At 42.4% G+C, this 25,430-nt stretch overlaps 1 protein-coding gene across 1 annotated transcript; it reads left to right on the top strand.

The window, feature by feature from the left end:
- The first annotated feature begins 8,622 nt into the window (after window positions 1-8,622).
- LOC111909784 (umecyanin) lies at window positions 8,623-9,045 on the top strand. Its single transcript, XM_023905559.1, has one exon. It carries the CDS (start codon window positions 8,623-8,625, stop codon window positions 9,043-9,045), a length of 423 nt encoding a protein of 140 aa, XP_023761327.1.
- Window positions 9,046-25,430: the final 16,385 nt, after the last annotated feature.

The following is a 25,430-nucleotide window of genomic DNA, read 5'->3' as shown; positions in this document are numbered from 1 at the left end:
GGGACAAGTAAAGTCACCACGTTAGGGACTTTAAGGATGATGAAAAGGACTTGGATCTGTAATTGTAGCTTCTCGTTTGGAGTATTAAGCACTTAATGGGAAAGTGACCTAACAGGGGAGTACGTTGAGCGTCCATGCAGGTACGCCCAACGTACTCACCATTTTGCTCGTACGCCCAACGTACTCATCAATTATGGGCCTTGCGAGTTTTGGGCCTCGGTTTGGACCATGTAGGGGATTTTGGTTATTTGGGCCTTAGTGGGCCATTGGAAGTCAGTTAATGTGGACCAAGAAGATGTTTGGGCTTTGGGTAAGGACCATTAGGGGGGATTGGGCCCAATCTTGCAAAGTGGGCCATTAGTGGACCACTAGTGGGCTTGGAAAGCCTACCTAGTGTTGGGTCTAGTTTTGGTATTGGGCCTTGGCCCAAATTGGAGAAAAGACAAAGTGGACAAGATGGGTTGCGTGGACCCCCCTTAGTCAAGATTGTTATCTTGTGTAATGACTTGGTATTTATCATGTGATAGTTCGGGATTTCTGGTGAGATAGCGATTCAGGAGTTGATACTTCAGTTTAGATCGACATTGTGAGGTGGGTTATCATTACTATATCAACAGGGTCTAAGGCACCAAGGTCGGCCCTTTCTCGGATTGTATACTGGTATTTATTTGATATGCTTATTGATCTGTTAGATCAGTGTCCTGGTAATTAGGAAGATATTATGTTTAGTGACCTGGTTTAGGTCGGTATCCTGGTATATAGGATGATGCTATGTTAGTGACCAGTTAGGTCGGTATCCTGGTTAAGATGTTGCTATGCTATATGATCTGCTAGATCGATTTGTTTGTCTGTGGATTGTTATGTGATTATATGTTATATGTGCACATGGTTGTTTAATTGGGGTTGGGTTGAGGCGGGTCCTGCTTTGAGCTGTAGGCCAACATACCCAGGGCGGTCCAAATAGACTGCAGACCCGGGAGGGCACATAGTCAGGCCGAAGGCCCGGGGAGCAGTCCAGATAGGCTGAAGGCCCCGAGAGGGTGGTCTAGATGTGTCGAGGCTCGGAGAGTGGGCTAGATAGAATGAAGGCCCGGTGCGGGCGATCCAGTCATACTGTAGACCCAGAGAGTGGACCAGGTGGACTGAAGGCCCAGTGCAAGCAGACCAGTCCCACTGTAGACTCGAGAAGCATGGTTGTTCTGTATTTTTTGATATGGTATGATTATGGTTATATGAGGTTGGTATTTTGGGGGTAACTCACTAAGCCTTCGAGCTTATAGTTTCAGTTTATTGTTTCAGGTTCAGCGGATAACCGCGGGAGGGCGAAGGCATGACCGTACACTTCCTCGATTGATGATTATGATTTTTGGGAACTCTAATGTTTAAACTATTTTAAAAACAAATTGTAATAACCGAATGGTTTTAAATGTTTGAAAAAGTTTTAAATTGGCTCGAATTTGTATGGATGTTACACCAACTTGTAACATCCAAAAATCCGAGCCAATTTAAAACTTTTTTTAAATCACTTAAAACCATTCTATTATTACAATTTGTTTCCAAAATAGTTCAAACATCAGAGTTCCCAGAAATCATAATCATCAATCGAGGAAGTGTACGGTCACACCTTCGTCTTTTCCCGGTCATCCGCTGAACCTGAAACAATAAACTGAAACTGTAAGCTTGAAGGCTTAGTGAGTTACCCCCAAAATACCCATACACATCATAATACACCTACAATAAGAAACAACATACCATGGATCCAATCATCCATCGAGATGGAAGACAACAGTCCCTCAACCATTAGGTTGGAATGTCAACATACCGATACACTTTAGATAACACATATATAACTAACAACATGTATTGGGTCCACAACTTTATAGACTGGATTACTGCTGGCCCACAGTGTGAGTTTGGATTGCCTTTCGGGCCCACAACTCACATCTGGATTGCCATCGAGCCCACAGTACGAGTCTCCCTCAGCTCGTATCTGGAATGCTGTTGGGTTTGTTGGTTACCGCACAGAGCAGTTTCACCTCAACCCATCCTACAAAAAATCTCGACATATAACACAACTAATGCACATACAGATAATCACATAATACTACAGGTAGTCCTACAGATTCACCTAACTGGCATAACTACTAGCATGTAGACAGTCATACCAACTATAGGTCACTACGCATAATCACATCCGATCTACCAGGATACCGATCTAATAGAATCATACTAGCATATCACCATCCTATCTACCAGGATACCGAACTGACATATCATAATAGTAATAATCCCAATAACAAAACAAAGTGCCGGCCTTGGTGCCTTAGACCCTTGAGTACAGTGAGGATAACTCACCTTGCAACTCACGCACTGAAGTGATAAGCTCCACTCTCAAATCACTGTCACAAACTCCGTCACCTATATTCACCATAGAACCATACTCATAATGTCCAATTTCCCAACATGCTCCTAGAAGTCAAATAGTCTACCATTGGTTAAAGTCCAAGTAAAAGGTCAAGGTCAACAGTCCGTGTTGACTTCAACTTGTTGAGTACGACCAGCCACTCGTTGAGTTTCTTGCATAACTCGTCAACTCGCCGAGTCACATGAGTGACTCATCAAGTTCCTAATGTTTGTGGCCGTAAAATCCTTGGCCAACCCATTGAGTTTCCCTACAACTCGCCGAGTAATGTGTGCCAAAAGCTGGGAAAACCCTAACTAACTTGCCGAGTCACCCTACTGACTCGTCGAGTTCACGACAATCTTCATCGGACTCGTCGAGGTGACCATACAACTCGTCGAGTCCCTTCAGTCCTCCTTCCATCCTGTAATGCCCGTGTTTCTGGGCTAAGCATTAGTGATGATATAATAGTCTTGCTCAACCATTAGAACTCGTTTTGAAGTAATAGGCGTCGAAAATTAAGGATAAAAATAGGCGTCAAAAATAAATGTTAGATGAAGTCAATATCTAAGAAGAAAGTTGTAGTGGCTGAAACAATGATTCCAGAGATATAAAGAATACCGAAATCTGAGTTATAACGAAGAAGTTATGACATGTCGAAGTTTAGCGACATAATCGGCACGACATTGTATAACATAAAAAGTGAATTTACGATAAAGTGCTTTTTAGCCTTAGCAATCTAAAAGAAAGTCGTAGCGTTCGTTAAACCGAGAGCGTGCGTAAAAAGAATCCCGAAATCTGACTTTGTATGAGGAAGTTATGATTTTTCTAAGTTTCGGCTTAGCAGTATGTAGCCCGAAACTCGAAGTTTAGATCGAGTGATTTTTAGCCGAAACAACCTAAACGAGAATCGAAGATCTTGTTCATAGTAGTTTAATGATAAAAATACAAACGAAAACGGACGTCGGATGAAGAAGTTATGAATTTTTAACGGACTTTTTATGTCCCGGCCTGTTAAAAATATAACTTTACGAATAAATTCAAAATTAGCCGACGGAGTCTAAACAAAAGTTGTAGAGTATAGGCTCACCTACGTGTAGATATAAAGATCGTCAAAAACAGAGCTCGTATGCGAAAGTTACGAATTTTTGAAGCTTGAAAATTAGAAGTACGCCCAGCGTACTCGTGTTCATGGTCCGAGTTTGGCCACGTCGCCTACTCATTCTCTTGATGGACGCGTGTTCATAGCCTTGACGTATCCGAGCTAATCCCTTCATACGCCTAGCGTACTCAATGTATGCCTAGCATACTGTGTGATGAGGGAGTACGCCCAGCGTAATTCGAGCTTTCAGCTCCTATAAATAGCGGACGATGCCAGCGTACTCGTTATATGTTGGTTTTTTTTCGAGAGTATGCATCAGACATACCTGATCCGGGAGTATGGATTAGGTAAAGAGGTAAATTTTAGATCTGGGAGTACGGATTATGTATTTTTGAACTATGTGTTCTTTAGGTGATTTTGAACTATGTGTTCATCAGATATTTTTGAACTATGTGTTCATCCAATTGGTATCATGTGCAAAGTTCTTCTTTTTGACACTATTGCGTGTCGGGGTACGGGAGCATACGGGAGTACTTTATTAGTATTTCCCTATACTTTTTATTTTGAAGAGCTTTGGAGTCTTTGTTTCTTTTATGAAGTGATCGGACGAGCTTCATGTGTCAGTGTTTCCTTTCACGAAGTAATTGAGGGAACTTCGTAGACTGCCTAATAAAGTGTGTCAGTAATAGACCACTACTAGGTATGTCTGGTGTTATATTGCCAGATAGGGTGAGATAGGGTGAGTCTGGGGGTAAAATACCTCACGGTGTTAGACCACTGGTAGGCAAAGTTCGATGCCAGATAGGGTGAGTCTGGGGGTAAACTACCTCAGGATGTCAGACCACTGCTATGCACAGTTATCTAGATAACTGCCCCTGACTTAATTTTCTTGTGATTTTTAAGAACGAAGGTTCGTGGTGAAACTTATTCCATTCCCCTCATTTGATGTCTTTATTGATCCTCATTTGCTGCCAGGGAATTTCCGAAGCAGCTTTGTTAGTTTGTTGTTCATATCGATCCCTTAGGCTAGATCTCGTAAGATCATTGTATAGGATCAGTATGTGGGGATTAACGGGATGGGATAGATTGTTTTAGAAATATGATATGTATGTGTTAATAATAATATTGGTGTTGCAGGTTTGAGATATACATTATTATCACATTGTGGGAACTAGATGTTCTTTAGGTATTTTTGAACTGAGTGTTCACTAGGTGTTTTTGAACTAGGTGTTCATTAAGTATTTTCGAACGGAGTGTTCACCAAGTATTTAGATTTAAGTATTCACCAGTTGTAATCTAAATATCCTGGCAGTTGCGCCTAAAGGATAATATTGGTAGTTGTACCTAGTAGAGAATAAATGATGTTATAGGCAGCCGCGCCTAATGAATAACATTGACAGTTGTGTCTAATAGAGAATAAGTGATGTTATTGGCAGTTGCGCCTAATGAATAACGTTGGTAGCTATGGATTTAGTACGGTATAGATGTACGTTGGTAGCTATGGATTTAGTACCGTATAGATGAATATTGGTAGTTATGGATTTAGTACCTTGACAGCTATGGACTTAGTGTCTGTTGTATAAATCTCGGGCAGCGATGGACTTTGTGCCTATTCCTTTGGAGAATCCTTAGGAATGAATGATAGAGGACAGATGATTCTTAAGATCTTCAAGAATAAAGAAGATAATAGGGATGGAAAATTGGGTTGATTTTATGAAGTTTGAACATAATAAATTTATTTATTGTGGGTTGAAAACCCTATATGCTAACCAGTCTCCCAAGCCTGAGCCACTCAGTTTTTTTGTATTACAGGTAGTGGAACAAGAGCATAATTGAACGATGACGAGGGATTTTGGATTATAGGCCAGTAGTTGTAAATAACTGTTGTAAGGCTTATAATATACTGTTTATGCTTTTAGTCTGTATCGGAACATGAAATCCCGAGGTTTTGTTATGAAATGGAAAATATATTTCTTTAAGAAATGATTTGATAAATTTTATCATATTTTGTTTTGGGAAAAAAAATTCCGCAACATCTTTTAAAAGATTACTCTAATTTTATTTTAAAAAGCATAAACTAAATTGGTCTTTTCTAGCTGAGAAATTTGGGGATGTCATGTATCCAGATGATTTTTAAGCCATGAAAAGGTTCCATATTGCATATCCAATTCCGCAAGGCATGTTCATCATGTAAAGTTGCAAACTTTACGTGCATGCAAGGCTCTAAAGACTCTAACTGACAAATCCAAGCTTGAAATGGAGTTTTACACTTAAGGAGGGGTTCATACTTGCCAAACCTGATAGCTTTATGGACTTACAGACCAAAGAGAGTTCAGATCTTAGCTCATACCCAAGAATAACTTCTTATTATGCTAGAAAAGCTCTAATCTTTAATCAAATGAGGTCTAGAAGGAAATGAGATCGAGGTAATGACTTGATACCTTCCAAGAGATGCCAACTGAGGTAGATATCAGATCCCCACGCGTTCTTTGCTCCTAGCCACTTGCTCTCCAAGTTCTTCTAACAAAGATCCACCTCCTAAAGCTTGAAACACACAAGGATGAAGCACACACACGGATTAGGGTTTGCTGAACTCTCAAGAGGCTGTAAGGGGGCTGAAGGAGGCTTATGATCCTTTAATTAGGGTGAAAAACCCAGAAAATTAGGGTTTCATCCTCCAGCTCCTACTCGTCGAGACCATTCTTGGGGTCGGCGAGTAGGTCACTTAAACACGTGGACCAACCCGTTGCTACTCGATGAGTCAAGGCAACCAACTTGTCGAGTAGACCATGAAATCATGAAAATTAAAACCATAAATTAATACTTTGAGAATATGGGCGTTACATTTAGTTACTGGTGGTCGTGTATGAAGAGGGAGATAGCTTAGTATGGTATGTAGAGAGACGCATTACATGTCGAATGGTCAAGGCCGAGCACTAGAGGCTGTACGACAAGTTACAATCTTTGGAGTTTCCCATGTCGAAATGCGAACAAATTACCATGGATTTTATTACAAAACTACACAGGACGACTAAGGGATTGGATGCAATATGGGTCATTGTGAATCGTCTAACCAAGAGTGCCCATTTCTTGACTATCCGAGAGAGTTCCTCAACTGATAAATTAGCCGATGTTTATGTGCATGAGATCGTCGCTTGACATGCTTTTCCAGTCTCCATTGTATCTGATCAAGATGTTCGATTTACTTCATGATTTTGGCAGAGGTTCCACGAGGAACTCGGTACGAAATTGCACTTCAGCACCGCCTATCATCCGCATAGTGATGTCCAGAGTGAGTGAAAAATCCAAATTTGCGACTATATGTTGAGAGCCTTTGTCAAAGATTTCAGTGTGAGTTGGGACTTCTACCTTCCCCTGGCAAAGTTTTCATATAATAACAACTGTCATTCTAGCATTGGTGTTCTGCCTTTTGACCTTCTTTACAGGAGGAAGTGAGCGGTCCAGCTTATTGCTAAAGGCTAAGGTGGCGCTCCAGCCTTGTGTGGATGCGTTGTATATTTGTTGTGTGTGGGTTATTTTAAGGGAACTCACTAAGCTTCGTGTTTACCCACTTGTTTGTATTTGTTTTTCGGTTACCATTGGTGATTGTGGGAAAGCAAAGACAAGATCATGCACATCCTCCTACTGATTTATACTTGAGACATTATTTGGTACTCTGACTCTATGGATTTGATTTGAAAAAAATTATCTATTATCTTATGGTTTTATGAAAATGTTTTTAATAGAAACGAAAAATTTTGGCATGATTTTTATGGTTTTATGAAAATGTTTTTAATAGAAACGAAAAATTTTGGCATGATTTTTAGGATGTTAGATAAAATGTTACGATCTTTTTGTCCTTTTTAATTTGCAACTTACAAGAACATGAGAAAACACAGAAAGTTCCCAAACGTGGGTTTCTTCTCGACGCTAATTCATCTTCCAAAACAAAACGTTGATTCGTAAATGCCATTCAAGAATCTACATTCCTTCTTCGTTGTTCACAGGATGTCGCTGCTTGTTTGCCATTCGCTGGTCTCCGTTGCTTCTTCCAAGTTCCCAATCCCCCTTTTGAATTGATCCCCCTTCTGAATCAATCCCCTTTTTATGAATCGATCACCCTTCTGAATCGATAACACAGATACAACTCATTAACATTGAGCCCACCCCCAATCGATGCTCCAGTTTTGTATGCGTGCAGGTCTCTGTCCTGTTCTCTGCTTCACTTCTTGATGGTGTGAATGGATTGAATCCGAAATCATCAATACCCAAATCTTGACTTAAGTTTCTTGTAGCTTTTTTCAAATCAACAAAATTGGTTACTTTCAGACATGAAATAACACTGGTGAAATCATCAACATTACTGTTGGCCTTGCTAGATTTGAATCACCAGGGGCTGAAACGGATGGATACAAACATATTACATAATCACTATATTAACTATTATATATAAGATGTTATTTTCGCTCATATTCATTTCAATGAAATTAGCATAAATACATGGTGAATGATGATGATCAGAAAAGCGTGGGGTGTAGATGGTCATTTTGTTGCTGGTTCCATGTTGTAGGCTTGATGGTGTTGTTATAGGGTGAATCCAATGAAGAGGGAACACAGGTGATGATGATGATGGTAATGGCCTGAAGTGGAACTATGATGACTTTTAATGTGTGTGATGAAGGTCGTACCAACAGTCGTTGTGAAACCCATTTCAGCATTTCTCTATTTCATATTAAATTAACAGTAAGGGCAAAAAGGTCAAAAAAAAAACTTTAATTTTAAGTGGATGGATAAAATAGAGAAGTAAATTTGTAATACAATCCACACTTCTATTACTGTAATCTTATAAAATACTATAGATATTGTTCAAAGTCAAACTATGAATACTTAAAATTTATTATTATTAACTTCTGCTATAAATACTGCAATTGTTGAAAGTCAAATTGTGAATACTTCAAATTCATTGCCATTAATATCCGCAGATGTTATTTTCCTATATATATGCCCAAAAGTTATATTCTCCGATGCTATAGCTACAAAAGCTTGAATCAACAAAATAATTTTGATTTTGTGGGATCTGAGAATCATCTAAATAATACGAACATATAATCGATAAAAAATGGCGAAATTAAAGTCAAGTTTGCTTCTGCTTATGGCCTTGGTAGTTGCATCCATGGACTACAAGGGCTCAGCCGCAATACAGTACATTGTTGGTGAATCCAAAGGTTGGACTGTGCCACAAAATCCAAGTTTCTATGATTGGTGGTCACGATTCCATACCTTCAAAATCAATGACGTGCTTGTTTTTAACTTCACCAACGGAGTTTATAACGTGGCAGAAGTGACAAAGGAGGCATACACAAACTGTGATGGCCGGAATCCTATCTCACTCCAGACTACAAGCCCTGCTAGATTTACAATTTCGAACGCGGCTAACCATTATTACATCTGCACCATAGGCCAAAATTGTATGCATTCTCAGAAATTAGCGATTAAGGTTTCCACCGTGGATAACAACTTGTCTGCCATGTCACTTCATTGATTTTGCATGATTATATCAAATTAATATAAGGAACTAATACTTCGTTATCAAAATTTATCTCCTTTTTGTTTGAGTATTGATGGACGATAATGGGCTGGATAAACTAAAATATAATTTCAGTAGGTTAATTAAACATATCACACGAATACTTTTTTATTAAAACTTCAAACCAAAATACCAATAAATCAGCATATTAGTTTTCAATACATCTAATTTATATCAACCAGGTAAATAATTAAGACAAATAATTCTTTTAATTTTTTATCTTGTCTAAATCCAAAACATATTTTAGCCTCAAACATTTGCTGTATTGTAAAAATTTTATCAATAACTTTGAAATTGTATAGGCAGATAATAAAGGGTAAAAGTTCTTTTGATACAAAAGAAAATTTACTAGACATCTCTCCACATTTCTGTGTGTAAAAAAATAAATAAAAAATATGTAAAAAATAAAAAATATACTTACTATATTTTTCAAACTTTTTTGTATCAATTTAAAGAAAAATCAACTTCACCATGTAATATTGAACATATTATAACATTATGTGTTTATAATATGTAGAATATTAATTATAAAAAATATATCACGTGTAATATTCTAATAGAACATCTTACATATGTAATAATCTATATATTTTATAAAGATATGATGTTGAAATATGTAGAATATTAGCCTCAAATATTTGTTGTATAGTAAAAAATTTATCAATGCCTTTGAAAACGTGTAGCCATATAACAAACGGTAAAAGTTCATTTGATACAAAAATAAAATAAATAAATAAATAAAATAAAATTATGAGACATCTCTCTACGGATTTCTAGGTGTAAAAATAAAAAAATACATAAAAAATAAAAAGAATATATACTTATTATATTTTTCCAAATTTTTTTATATCAATTTTTTTTTAAAAAAAATAAGTCAATGTCATCCTATAATATTCAACGTATTATAACATTATGTTTTTACAACAATTGGATTGGGAACCAAAACCTAGCTCCTCAGGCAATTCTGACAACTCTGCTATGGGATCCACTTAGTTTTCGTGGTGTAATTGGCAGTATTTTATGTTCTTGGGTATCGCTTCTCTCCTACTACTTGATTATGGGATCCAAACGAGGGGGAATCGATGGGAATCGATGATGCATGGACGCAAGTTCAACGTAGGAATAAGGCTAAGAAGACAACAACCTGCAAGGGATCATCAATCGTATTCAAGATCAAAATTTGATGAGGTAAAAGCAATTTATTCTACAATGTATATTACTAATTTGCCCGACTTGATTGACCCTAGAGATTTATAGAGTTAGTGAACATTTGGGAACAATTTATGACATTTGTCTTGCTAAGAAAAAGTCCAGGCAGGGGAAAAAAATATGGGTTTCTTCGCTTTATCAATTTTCGAAATATCCAAAATTTGGTGAAGGATTTGCGTGAATTAAGGTTTGGATACTTCAGATTTTTTGCATCAATTCCCAGGTTTGAGAAGGGTAAGTCTACAGAAAGATATCGACCTTCGCCTTCTAAATTTGATGAGTACGCCCGAATCTCGAGGTAATTTATATTTCCTATTTTCTTCATTTTTTAAGGTTGCCACGACGTGGTGGAGTCACTACGACGTGGAAAATCAAGGAAGCATCATGGTCCGTTTAAGTTGCCACAGCATGACAGTATATGGCCACTACATGGCAGCTGGCAAATAACAAAACCCTATTTTCGGGTTTTGCTCCCTATTTAAGTAACGCCTTTTTTCTGCTATATATAAAATCATAATATATTCTCTTTCATAAAGGAACTCGACGAGTTGGGAGCCTCAGACTCATCTAGTAGGAATAATTTGGAACGCGGGTTAAGAAACCTACTCGACCGAGTAGGCTGGCAGAAATGAAATGCTAATTTTCAGGGTTTTGCACCCTACTTAAAGGCCTTACTATTTCATTGTGGCCTCCCTTATCATTCTTAAGTCCAGAGAAAACCCTAATCATTCCTATTTCCCTATTTTGAGTGTGTATGAGCCTAAAGAGTGTTCTTTGGTGCTTTTCTTGAAGGAATGTGAAGTTGGTGGTGCAAAGTTGAAGGCACAAGATTTAGATCAGGTATTTTCAGTGTTGTTGCAACCATTTGGAGGTATAAAGTCGATACCTTGACTATTTATTTGCTAGATCTCTTCTTTAAGAATTTTATGGCCTTTAGTAGCTTATTTTGGTGTCATTCATGGAGTTGAACATGTTATGAAGTTATGACTTCAGATCTAGACATTTCATGGCCTATTGAGACTTAAAGTTGCCAGCTTTATCCAGTCTTGGCCCTCCTCCATGCCCTAGGTCCCTTATAAAGCTTAGTTTTAGTGTTTTTAGCCTCTTGATACCATGCATGGACGTAAAGTTAGCAACTTTACATGGTATCTCAGCCCAAGGGGACCATATGTCTGGTTTGGAGGAATTAGACTCACTTGGAAGTGACTGAATGAGTTAAGACTAAGGAAAAATCGACGAGGCGTTTACCCAACTCAGCGAGTTGGATCGCGGTCGCTCGACATTTTTTATTACTGAGCAAACTCGGCGAGTTGAAGAGATGACTCGACGAGTTGGATAAGGTTTTCTAAAGACAGAAGGAACTCGACGAGTCCACAAGGGACTCGACAAGTTGTACTGACAAGTCCCGATTCTGTTGAGAAGGAGGAACTCGGCGAGTTAGAGGAAAACTCGATGAGTTGGATCGCGATTTCACGATTTTGTGATTTATGGGAACTTGGCAAGTTGAGGGATAAACTTGACAAGTTATGTCAACTCGAAGCGTTGACTTTGACTTTGACTTTGACTTGGAGCAAAGTTGACCCTTAAGGGGTTATAAGTATGAAAGGGTAATTAAGGAAATATGTTATCTATAGGAGCTTGAGTTGGGTTGATTTTCGGATCCGAGCATTTTCAGCTACTTTCCAGTATTCGAGGTGAGTTACCTTCCCGGTATAAGTGGGTCGAAGGCACCAATGTCGGCCCACTAGTAGTTGTTTATAGTAGAGATGATTGTCTTGTTGGGTTTTAGGTACTATAACACTCCTATGATGCACATACAACCCTAATAGCTTTGGATCTAAGTTTTCTCTAGTTATAAATGCAACAAAAATTAGCCAAAGCATAAAGCCTACAACTAGCATACAATTTGACTGAAATCCTAGCAGCTTAACTGTAACAACAGAAAATTTTAAACAGATTTTTCATTTCCAAAAATGTATTTTCATCCAAAACAAGGCATAAATATCCAGTGTATCATGTCATAATACAAATCATATGAATCCCAAGATCATAAATCATCTATCAGTGTGTACAGATCACGCCGGCGCCTTCCCACGGTCCTCGCTAGTACTTGAAACACATAGACAACAACTGTAAGCATAACTGCTTAGTGAGTTCCCCAAAATACAACTTACGCACATACGCCTTTTCAGGCCCTAACCTTCCGGTTCATGTGTCTCAGGGGACTTCCGTCCCTGTTGGGTAAACCTTTCGGTCCTACCCATGCCAACCCTTCGGTTCGCATTACAACGCCTTCCGGCCCATAACATATTCGCCTTCCGGCCCATAACATAATGCCTTCCGGCCCACATTAAGCATAGCTTACATAGCACATATAACAATTAACTTATCACATATAACACATATGTCTCATATCATCCGACCTTCTGGTCACACAATCAAACACTTCCGGGTACAGTGTAGTGAGAAGACTCACCTCGTGAATATCGATAGCTAGCAAATCCCGAAATCACTCGTGCTCGATCCTCCGAGCTACAATCTCCCTATAACATCATACATCTCTTATTAGCACTTTTGTCCACTAAGGTTGACTACCCTCTTAAGTCAACACTAGTCAACTCTTGGTCAACGGTCAACGGTCAACTTTGACCGGACTCGGCGAGTGCGCTAGGGCGACTCGGCGAGTCTAGACGTTTTCACCAACTCTCTAGGATTCCCTTCCTACACGTCGAGTACTCCCCCTGACTCGACGTGTTCCACCTGGAAGAATCGCGGGGCCACCCCGACTCAACTCGCCGAGTCTCAAGAACAACTCGGCGAGTCCCATCTCGACTTAGTCCACCTGTCAACCCTCTCTAACTCACCCTGACACACTGGGTCAACCTATGACTCGACTGGACCACTCACTGAGCGAACTTAAGGCAATCTTCAAGCTACTCGCCGAGTTTGCTCATCGGACTCGGCGAGTCCATGCCATGCAATCACTCAAACTCGCTTCTAAGGTCAAATCTGCTCCAACAATTCATAGATCTGGCCCTCCTAGACTGATTCATCACGTAAAGTCCAAGACTTGGTGCTCATAACACACTCCTTGGCTCACAAATGGTGTTTTGACCTCAAACACAAGGACCCCAAACCAAAACCCCCCATGGATTCCTAAAAAGCTTGGGCAAAGTGACACTCTGGGTCTCCAAGGGTCCAGATCTAGAACCTAAATCGCTTAAGGGACCAAGGAAGCACTAGATCTAGCCACAAAAGGGCTCAATAAGCCCTAAATCAAAATAAACACCAACATAACAGAGAATAGCTCGAAGATAGTACCTCAAATGTGATGTTCTGGTCCTCAAATCTTCAGGAAGTGGTTTCTCTTGATTCTCCTTAGCTATTGCTTCCTTTCCCCTTGCAAGATTACACCTCCAAGATCAACAATGGCTTCTTGCTTTGCTCCAAACGCTCACACTCGATTAGTGTTTCACTCAAGGGACTGGTGAGCACAAATGACGGCCATAAGGCCCTTTAAATAGGTCCCAAACCCGAGAAATTAGGGTTTCATTAAACAGCGCGGACTCGCCGAGTCCATATCCTGGACTCGCCGAGTCCAGACGAATCCCGTGTGCAGAATCGCGACCCTACTCGGCGAGTCTGAGCTCCAACTCGCCGAGTCCCCTCTCAAAACACCAAATTCAAAAAAAAAAAAGATACCTGGAGATCCGGCTGTTACAAATCTCCCCCACTAGAACTAGACTTCGCCCTCGAAGTCTCGCTCTGAAAATAGCTCCGGATGCTGCTCCCGCATCTCGCTCTGAAAATAGCTCCGGATGCTGCTCCGGCTCCTAGGTCATCTCCGATCCCTTCCGGTGTTGCCACTGAACCAACACCAGAGGTACCTCCTTGTTCCTTAGAACCTTGATCTTCCGATCTCTGATGGCCACTGGCCTCTCGGCATAATTCAGGCTCGCATCCACCTGAATATCCTCTAATGGAACCACTGACGACTCATCGGCTATACACTTCCTCAGCTGCGACACATGAAAAGTGTCGTGAATCTGCCCCAACTCTGCTGGCAAATCCAAACGATAGGCTACCCGGCCTACTCTCGCAATCACACGAAATGGACCAATATACCGGGGCCCCAACTTGCCCCTCTTCCTGAATCGAATCACTCCTTTCCAAGGAGAGACCTTCAGGAGAACAAAGTCGCCGACCTGAAACTCAAGCTCGGACCGGCGTCTGTCTGCATAACTCTTCTGTCGGCTCCGGGCGGTCAATAACCTCTGTCTGACCTGCTGAATCTGCTTTGTAGTCTGAAGCACGATCTCTGTACTGCCCATCACTCTCTGCCCAACCTCTCCCCAACAAATGGGGGTCCGACACCTCCTACCATACAACAGCTCAAAGGGTGTCATACCAATGCTCGAATGATGGCTGTTGTTGTAGGAAAACTCTGCCAAGGGTAGATATGCATCCCAGCTACCACCAAAATCCAACACACATGCTCGGAGCATGTCCTCGAGCGTCTGAATCGTCCGCTCACTCTGACCGTCTGACTGAGGATGATATGCGGTACTAAAATGCAATCTAGTACCCAACTCCTCGTGAAATTTCTTCCAGAATCTGGAAGTGAAACGCACATCACGGTCTGAAACGATCGAGATCGGCACCCCATGCCGAGATACCACTTCCCTCACATACACCTCCGACAACTTCTCTGCTGAAGAACTCTCACTGATGGCAAGGAAGTGAGCGCTCTTCGTCAACCTGTCCACAATCACCCAAATTGCATCAACTCCTCTGGAAGTCCTCGGCAATTTGGTGATGAAATCTATAGTAATCTGTTCCCACTTCCACTCGGGAACCTCCAAAGCCTGCAACTTGCCATGCGGCCTCTGGTGCTCGGCTTTAACCCTACGGCAGGTCAAGCACCTCTCAACAAACCATGCGACGTCCCTCTTCATACAAGGCCACCAATACTCCTTTCTCAAATCCAAATACATCTTAGTGGCCCCCGGATGGATCGAAAATTTCGACCGATGAGCCTCCTCCATCAGAATGGTACGCGTTCCTCCCACGAACGGCACCCAGATACGCCCCTGAAACGTCATAAGCCCCCGACCGTCGGTAACGAACTCTGAAACCAAACCAACAACCTGTTCCTTCTTCTGCATCTCAGGTTGCACAGCCTCGGCCTGTGCCCCGCGAATGGCGTCCAATACCGGTGCTATCACGGTCAATCTCAATCATACATCCCGCAATGGAGTGCTCTCCGCCCTGCGACTCAACGCATCGGCTACCACATTAGCCTTGCCTGGGTGGTACAGGATCTCACAATCATAATCCTTGACCACATCCAACCACCTCCTCTGCCGCATATTTAGGTTGGGCTAATCCATCAAGTACTTCAAACTCTTATGGTCCGTGTATATCGTACACCGAACCCCATACAAGTAGTGACGCCAAATCTTGAGGGCGAACACCACTGCCCCCAACTCTAGATCATGCGTGGGATATCTCATCTCATGAGGCTTTAGCTGCCTCGATGCATATGCTATCACATGACCCCTCTGCATCAGCACCGCACCCAGCCCCAAAATCGATGCATCACAATATACTACAAAATCCTCCATCCCTTCCGGGAGAGCTAATATCGGGGCTTCGCACAACCTTTGGTGAAGTGTCTCAAAGGAGGTCTGCTGCTCGGGACCCCATGAGAATGCAACACCCTTCCAGGTCAATCTGGTGAGTGGCACTGCGATTTTAGAGAAATCCTTGATAAATCTCCGATAATACCCTGCCAACCCAAGGAAACTCCTGATCTCAGATGGTGACCTCGGCACCTCCCAACTCATCACCGCCTCAACCTTGGCCGGATCGACCAGAATCCCTTCCTGGTTAACAAGATGTCCTAGGAACTGGACCTCCCGCAACCAGAAATCACACTTGGAGAACTTTGCATACAGCTTCTCCGATCTCAAAACCCCGAGGACCTCCCTCAAATGCTCCTCATGCTGCTCTCTAGATCTCGAATATACCAGAATATCATCGATAAATACAATCACCGACTGATCCAACATCGGCCTGCATACCCTGTTCATGAGATCCATGAACACAGCCGGGGCATTGGTGAGCCCAAAAGGCATCACCACAAACTCATAATGCCCATATCGCGTCCTGAACGCTGTCTTTTGGACGTCCTCATCCCGCACTCTCACCTGATGATATCCCGACCTCAAATCGATCTTGGAGAACCAAGATGCTCCCTGTAACTGATCGAATAAATCATCGATCCTCGGTAACGGGTAACGGTTCTTGACCGTCAGCTTGTTCAACTCCCGGTAGTCAATGCACATCCGGTGTGAACCATCCTTCTTCTTGACGAACAAGATAAGTGCTCCCCACGGCAAGCTGCTCGGCCGAATAAACCCTTCCCCAACAACTCCTGGAGCTGCGAGGACAACTCTTGCATCTCTGGAGGTGCAAGGCGATAAGGAACCTTAGCGATAGGCGCGGCCCCCAGAACCAAATCGATACTGAACTCCACCTGCCTCACAGGAGGCACACCCGGTAACTCCTCGGGAAAAACATCTGGAAACTCACGCACCACCGGAATCTCCTCAACTGAACTCGGTCTATCGGAAGCCACCCGCGTATCCATCACATACGCCACATAACCCTTACAACCCTACTGTAGACACTGCCTCGCCCTAGCGGCCGAACAAAAAGCTGATCCTGAACGTGTACCCTCGCCGTACACTGAAAGAACTCCCCCAATAGGGTCTCGGATGGTCACTAGCTGACGCTCACAGTCGATGACTGCACCGAATCGGCTCAACCAGACCATGCCCACAATGACACAGACATCACCCATCGCAATAGGAATCAGATCAATCGGAAATTCAACCCCAAAAATCTCTAACACACATCCCCGGAGAACCTCCGTGGCACAAATCACTCTCTCATCCGCCATAGAAACTCTCAGAGGCCGACTCAACGGCTCACGACTAACACTGATCTGCTGACTGAATGCCAAAGATACGAAAGACCGACTCGCACCCGAGTCAAATAACACTAAAGCAAGTACAAAGTTCACAAGGAAAGTACCTACGCATATCATAACATAAGCATAATATCTCAACATCAAAATAAATACATGAAATAAAGCATACCTGCCACAACATCGGGCGCAGCGCGGACCTCTTCCGCAGTCAGCTGAAAGGCTCTCCCACGAGCCCTCGGGGCCTCGGCCTTCACTGGTCGAGTCTCAGTAGCCCTGGCAGCAGGTGCAGATCCCTGATGAAGCTGAGGGCACTCGGCCTTCCGATGGCCGGTCTGGTTGCAATGAAAGCAAACCATAAACCCCTTGGGGCAATCCCTAGCGATGTGCCCCTCCTTGCCACACTTGTAGTAAGCACCTGATCGACATGTCCCCTCGTGACCCTTGCCGCACTTTCCGCAAGTGCGGCCCTTCGGACCGCCCGTCCTCGAATCAGCGGACTTAGTCTGCTTGGCTGCCGGCTGAGACTGAGCCGGCCGCCGATCCACCCGTTGAGACTCGGCCTCCTCCCTGGCCTGGGTATCTAACTCGATCTCGCGCTTCCTGGCATTCGCCTGAAGCTCAGCAAAGGTATGATATGTGGAGTTCGACACGAACTCCCGGATATCCCTCCTCAACACACCCAAATATCGGCTCATCCGAGCCTGCTCTGTGGACACCTGCTCGGGGCAGAACATCGCCCTCTCATGAAACTTCCGCGTGATCACCGTAACCGAATCAGTACCCTGCTTGAGGGTCAAGAACTCCTGAACCAACCGTTCCCTCTCCACCGGGGGAACGTACTCGTCTCTGAACATAGAGGTAAACCTCTCCCACGTCACAGCTGAAATCTCTGCCAAAGTGAAGTTTGCCGTCACGAACTTCCACCAATCCTTCGCTCCCAGACGGAGCTGGTTCAAGGCGAACCGTACTCTCAGATGCTCTAGACATGAACAAGTGTAGAAGCATCCCTCGATATCAGCAATCCACCTTATCGCAGCGATCGGATCCTGCGTCCCGTCAAACTCAGGTGGCTTCGTGTTGCTGAACTCCCGAAACAGCAACGAGTCACCTCCCTGTGGCCTGGCAGCGGCCACAGCTGCGGTAGCTGCAGCGGTTGCAGCCTCAGTCAACGCGGCGTACCGCTCATCAAAGGTCTCCATCAGAGTGGTCTTAATAGACCCAAACATCTCCGGAATCTCGGCCCGGATCGCCGCAGCCACCTCCTCATGAATCATCTGACGAATCTCCTCGTCTCTCACACTGCTCGTACTCGGTCTGTGGCGTGGTCCAACCATGATGCCTCTGAAATACAACATAGAACTATTAGAGACTCTATCGAGCATAAAAGTACTTGACAACGCAACCCTACTCAGTCTTCGATACCTAGGGATTCTTACTTGGTTTGCCCATTGACCCGGTGTCTTCGGTAGTACGGGCCCAATACTACCGACCACACCGCATCAGCATTCATCCCAAGTCCTCCTCCCCAGACCCCGGATCGTGAGTACTCTACTCTGGTTATGCACTAACTACCCGCTCGCTATCAAAGCATCTCATGGCAACAGACTTCCCTAGACTAAGGCATCACAAATCAGGCCACTCTAGTCCTATCATGAATACCTAGTCTTCTAGCATGCATAACAATTCATATCATATCATATCTCTTGACACAACATTGTAAGGGAATTTTGGGGATCTTTACCGTTCGGGCGCTGGCTGATCGTACACACTGCTTCATTCTTGTTTATCACAAAATCCTTTATAAAAATTTTATGCCTTTATTTTAAAGTTTTCCTCAAATCCTCGGTTTGAGTTCAGTTACGCCCGAAGGTGCACCCGAATCCCTCAAACCAAGGCTCTGATACGAATTTGTAACAACAGAAAATTTTAAACAGATTTTTCATTTCCAAAAATGTATTTTCATCCAAAACAAGGCATAAATATCCAGTGTATCATGTCATAATACAAATCGTATGAATCCCAAGATCATAAATCATCTATCAGTATCTACAGATCACGCCGGCGCCTTCCCACGGTCCTCGCTAGTACCTGAAACACATACACAACAACTGTAAGCATAACTGCTTAGTGAGTTCCCCAAAATACAACTTACGCACATACGCCTTTTTAGGCCCTAACCTTCCGGTCCATGTGTCTCAGGGGACTTCTGTCCCTGTTGGGTAAACCTTCCGGTCCTACCCACGCCAACCCTTCGGTTCGCATTACAATGCCTTCCGGCCCATAATATATTCGCCTTCCGGCCCATAACATAATGCCTTTCGGCCCACATTAAGCATAGCATACATAGCACATATAACAATTAACTTATCACATATAACACATATGTCTCATATCATCCGACCTTCCGGTCACACAATCAAACACTTCCGGGTACAGTGTAGTGAGAAGACTCACCTCGTGAATATCGATAGCTAGCAAATCCCGAAATCACTCGTGCTCGATCCTCCGAGCTACAATCTCCCTATAACATCATACATCTCTTATTAGCACTTTCGTCCACTAAGGTTGACTACCCTCTTAAGTCAACACTAGTCAACTCTTGGTCAACGGTCAACAGTCAACTTTGACCGGACTCGGCGAGTGCGTTAGGGCGACTCGGCGAGTCTAGACGTTTTCACCAACTCTCTAGGATTCCCTTCCTACACGTCGAGTACTCCCCCTGACTCGACGTGTTCCACCTGGAAGAATCGCGGGGCCACCCCGACTCAACTCGCCGAGTCTCAAGAACAACTCGGCGAGTCCCATCTTGACTCAGTCCACCTGTCAACCCTCTCTAACTCACCCTGACTCACTGGGTCAACCTATGACTCGACTGGACCACTCACTGAGCGAACTTAAGGCAATCTTCAAGCTACTCGTCGAGTCTGCTCATGGGACTCGGCGAGTCCATGCCATGCAATCACTCAAACTCGCTTCTAAGGTAAGATCTACTCCAACAATTCATAGATCTGGACCTCCTAGACTGATTCATCACGTAAAGTCCAAGACTTGGTGCTCATAACACACTCCTTGGCTCACAAATGGTGTTTTGACCTCAAACACAAGGACCCCAAACCAAAACCCCCATGGATTCGTAAAAAGCTTGGGCAAAGTGACACTCTGGGTCTCCAAGGGTCCAGATCTAGAACCTAAATCGCTTAAGGGACCAAGGAAGCACTAGATCTAGCCACAAAAGGGCTCAATAAGCCCTAAATCAAAATAAACACCAACATAACAGAGAATAGCTCGAAGATAGTACCTCAAATGTGATGTTCTGGTCCTCAAATCTTCAGGAAGTGGTTTCTCTTGATTCTCCTTAGCTATTGTTTCCTTTCCCCTTGCAAGATTACACCTCCAAGATCAACAATGGCTTCTTGCTTTGCTCCAAACGCTCACACTCGATTAGGGTTTCACTCAAGGGACTGGTGAGCACAAATGACGGCCATAAGGCCCTTTAAATAGGTCCCAAACCCGAGAAATTAGGGTTTCATTAAACAGCACGGACTCGCCGAGTCCATATCCTGGACTCGCCGAGTCCAGACGAATCCCGCGTACAGAATCGCGACCCTACTCGTCGAGTCTGAGCTCAAACTCGCCGAGTCCCCTCTCAAAACACCAAATTCATAAAAAAAAAAAAAAGATACCTGGAGATCCGGCTGTTACATTAACTATTTAAGGGACCCCAGGTCTTTAGTTTCAGCTACACCAAGAAACCCTACAGTTACTATAGCCGAAATTGTGCTTCTCTCCTTCTCTCGTCTAGATCATCTTCTTGCTTGTGGTGTTTGTGAGCCATTAGAGGTGTTACACTTGTGATACTAAGCCTCTTGAAGATTGAAGATTCTTGCAACTATTGAAAGGTATCATCTAAATTTGTTATGTTATAGATCTCGCTTTCAATGTATGCTAGATTAGGGTTTATGAGCTTTGGATAAATTTTCATGTACAATAGAGAAACCTAGATCCAAAGCTTTAGGGTTTTGCATGTGTACATACGATGTTCTTTTGCTCAAAACCCATCAGTGGTATCGGTGCCTTGCTTGGTTTCTATTGTATTTGCTGCATAGTATCTTTATTTATTGCTTAAATCGAATTTTTGGCTATCTGGCTGATAGACTCGTCGAGCCCAAAGAGGTACTCGACCAATAGGATGAACTCGACGAGTCCTGCAAGGGGCTCGGCGAGTCGGGCTGTCAGAAAGAAGGATTTTCGGGATTTTTGCTTATTTTGGCTTAGGATAATTACCATAATTGTTTCCAATAAATAAAATACGAATTTTATTGATTCCTTATGATTATCTTTATCAAAACAAAAGGATTTTTTCATTTAATTAGTTAATTATTACCTTATTTGATAAATGTTAATTACTTGAATTATTTGATCATTATCTTGCATGAAAATGGATTATGTCAAAATTATATAATCACAAAGATAGTTTGAAATGTTTCAAAACTTGCCCTCAAGTTTTGGAATTTAAATTTTTGGATTAAAAGTTTAATTTTGAAATAATTTAATTCCAAACCCTAGAATTTTACAAGTTTAAAATTCACCCTATACTATTATAATAATAATTATTATATATGTATACCATAAATGATAGTCTTACCGTTAGTAGGTCTCATTCACGAAGCCGATCTATAAGGGGGTATAAGGTTATGGCCTATAAAATGGCCGTTTAATGGGTGTCCACTCTCACCCACCGCTTCCTTAATTGGTGGAGGGTCGTTAGCCGAACGGTTAGGATAGGGCAACTCTTTCCTAATTAAAAGTATAATGAGGTGTATAGTAACTAAATATTTTTACAAAATTTACAATCTTAGTTACTTTAGGCAAAAAGTGAATTTGATGTTATTCTGTGAAATTACACTTTGCACCCTTCCTAAGACGTTAGTGGAGGGTGTGTGGTTAACCGACACATTAATTTGGCTAGAAGCAAAGGTGGCAAAAGGTGACTCGATGTTAGTCATAGATCAATGGATCGTGTGTGGTTAACCGACACATTGATTAGGTGACTGTAACATTGAGGGCACCATGTACATTTGCATGGTTATTCACACCCTGTTTGTGATCCTCGATATCCCAGTCACAAACTTGTGGGGTATATCGAGATTTAAACATGCCATTGAATAGTTCAATGAATCTCAAAAGATCTAGGAGTTTTCAATACACTTAAAACTTAATTCTCTTTTGTTTTTCATGGTGGAAATTAGTGAATCGTCTTTCACTTACCTTCAAATTATTTATTGTTTAGATTACAGCATCCCTCTTCTAAATTGGAAATAATGTTGTTGGATCCTAGACCTAATTTCTCATTTGGGTGTTTAATTGGGGATTCTTATCTAATCAAACTTTGTCTACTTTCTTTTTCAGATGTCGAAATTGAACAACAACACTTCCGGCTCATTCTCACTCATGAACTTGTGTGAGAGAGTGATCTTCGACGGAAAAAAATTTAATGATTGGATCTGCAACATAAGGATGGTCACCCACTACGAGGAAAAAGAGCTAAAAGAGGTGGATGTTAACACTGCCACTCCTAAGGAGATCGCTGCCTTTTAGGCCTATGAGCGTGATGCCACAAAAGTCTATTGCATCATGCTAGCGACCATGACTGTTGAACTCCAAAAGTCCTGCGGGGACTTTTATCCCTACGAAATGCATCAGGACTTGCTTGAAAGGTACCATCAAAGTGCAAGGCAGGAAAGGTACGAGATCATGACTTCGATGATCGCGACCAAGATGAGAGACGGAGAATCTGTCACTGCTCATCTGCAGAAGATGCAAAGATATATTGACCGCCTGCTAAAGTTAAATGTTAACTTCGATGAAGATCTGGCGATTGACATCATTCTTCATTCGCTACCACCTGGCTTCAACCAGTTTCGCATGACCTACCACATGAACGAAGAGGAGGTCACATTGAGCAAGATTCAAGGCCTGTTGAGGACTGCTAAGAGCAACCTCAAGGACAAGTCCATTCCACAAATTCCTACTCGTACTGTTGCCCCCGTCTTGGCTATTGGGCAAGAAAAGGGTAAGAAGAGGAAGGCTCCATCAAAGAGCCACCATAAGGGAAAGTCCCATGATGACACCTCTTTTAGTGGAACCAAGGCTGGTCCTGCTGCACCCAACTCAAGCCACGATGTAGGGAATTGAAACGAAGTTTCCCAAAATATCAGCAAGATATCAAGGATGGACAGATCAATATGTCCTACGCAGGTATTTACACTATTCAATCTAATGATTCATCACATGCTATTTCTTGGGTACTTCATACAGGATGTGGTTTTCACATTTGTTCTGATTTGCAGGGCCTAAGAAGAAATAAGGATGTGGAGCATGGGAAGATTAACTTGATCATGGGGAACAGAATAGCGTCTCCTGTCACCAAGATTGGAGTTTACTCTTTAATGCTTAGTAATAGATTAGGACTAGATTTGAATAATTGTTGCTATTCGCCAGAAATGGAAAGAAACATCATTTCTTTTCATGGTTTGTATAGACAAGGATTTAGATATTCATTTGATAATGAAAAGGGTTCTATTAATGGTTGTCTTAATGGTGTTTTCTATTTTGAAGCATTGCCTTGTAATGGAATATATGAAACTGTGATGGTTATAGACAACTTAGGAAATGATGTGTTGCATATTGAATCTTCCAATAGTTTGGACACAACATGCTTGTGGCATTGTCGTCTTGGACATGTCAACAAGAAACGCATAGCCCAACTCCAAAAGGATGGAGTGTTGGAGTCATTCAACCTTAGGAATGATGACGTGTGCAAGTCTTGTTTACTTGGAAAGATGACCAAGTCACCCTTCACTTTTACTTGTGAAAGGGGTGAGGGTTTATTAGATCTCATACACACCGATGTGTGTGGGCCCTTTAGATCAACCACAAGGAATGCAAGCCACTTATATGTGACTTTCACCGATCATTATAGCAGTTATGGGCATATCTACTTAATCAAGCACAAGTCAGAAACCTTTGAAAATTTCAAAGAGTTTAAGACGGAAGTGGAGAATCAGTTGGGCAGGAAAATCAAGATGCTTCGACCCGATCGAGTTGGAGAGTACCTTAGTCTTGTATTCCATGACTACCTTAAGGAATACGGAATAGTTTCTCAATTGACACCACCTAGGACACCGCAGTTGAATGGTGTGGCTGAGAGGGGTAATCGAAACTTGCTAGACATGGTTCGTTCCATGATGAGTCGTTCTTCGCTACCTATCTCATTATGGGGGTATGCCTTAGAGATTGCCGCCCATATCCTTAACTTAGTCCCTACAAAGAAGGTTGCCAAGACGAGAGACTCACGACAAGCTCGAACCTCGTAGTGAGCGGTGTATTTTCGTCGGCTATCCGCAAAAGTCCTTTGGATATCTCTTCTATAGACCGAGTGACAATGTTGTCCTCGTTGTAAGGAGAGCGCTTTTCCAAGAGCGAGAACTAATAAGCCAAGGGGATAGTGGGAGGAAAATCGATCTTGTAGAGCTTCAAGATTCGAGCGATGAAGGAACCTCTATCAATGGCTCTCAACCTGAGGAGGAAACTCATGTTGAACCAATTGACGAGCCCTTACCTCTTAGACGTTCTAGTAGAGTTAGTGTTCCGCCTGTGTTGTATGGTTTTCATATAACAAGTAAGGGTGATACGTTTATTAGTGATAGCACACTAATAAATTTGGATGACCTAATAGCTACAAGGAAGCCATGGCAGGCCCGGAGTCTACGAAATGGAAAGAGGCTATGGAATGCAAGATTTAGTCCATGTATGACAACCAAGTTTGGAATTTGGTTGACAATGTACCAGGTCGTAACACAGTCGGGTGCAAGTGGATCTTCAAGAAGAAGACCGACATGGATGGGAAGGTACACACTTATAAGGCGTGATTGGTTGTGAAGGCTTTACTCAAACTCCCAGAGTTGACTATGATGAGACCTTCTCACCAGTTGTGAAGATAAAGTCTATTAGGGTGATGCTAGCCATTGATGCATTTCATGACTATAAGATATGGCAGACGAATGTCAAAACCGCTTTCCTTAACGGGAAGTTGGCTAAGGATGTTTACATGAATTAGCCAGAGGGTTTTGTCGAT

Source organism: Lactuca sativa, chromosome 1 (assembly GCF_002870075.4).
Source record: "Lactuca sativa cultivar Salinas chromosome 1, Lsat_Salinas_v11, whole genome shotgun sequence".
In the NCBI taxonomy this organism is placed as follows: Eukaryota; Viridiplantae; Streptophyta; class Magnoliopsida; order Asterales; family Asteraceae; genus Lactuca; species Lactuca sativa.
Note: the sequence above shows the minus strand (reverse complement) of the source record. Positions and strands in the feature narration are given on the sequence as shown.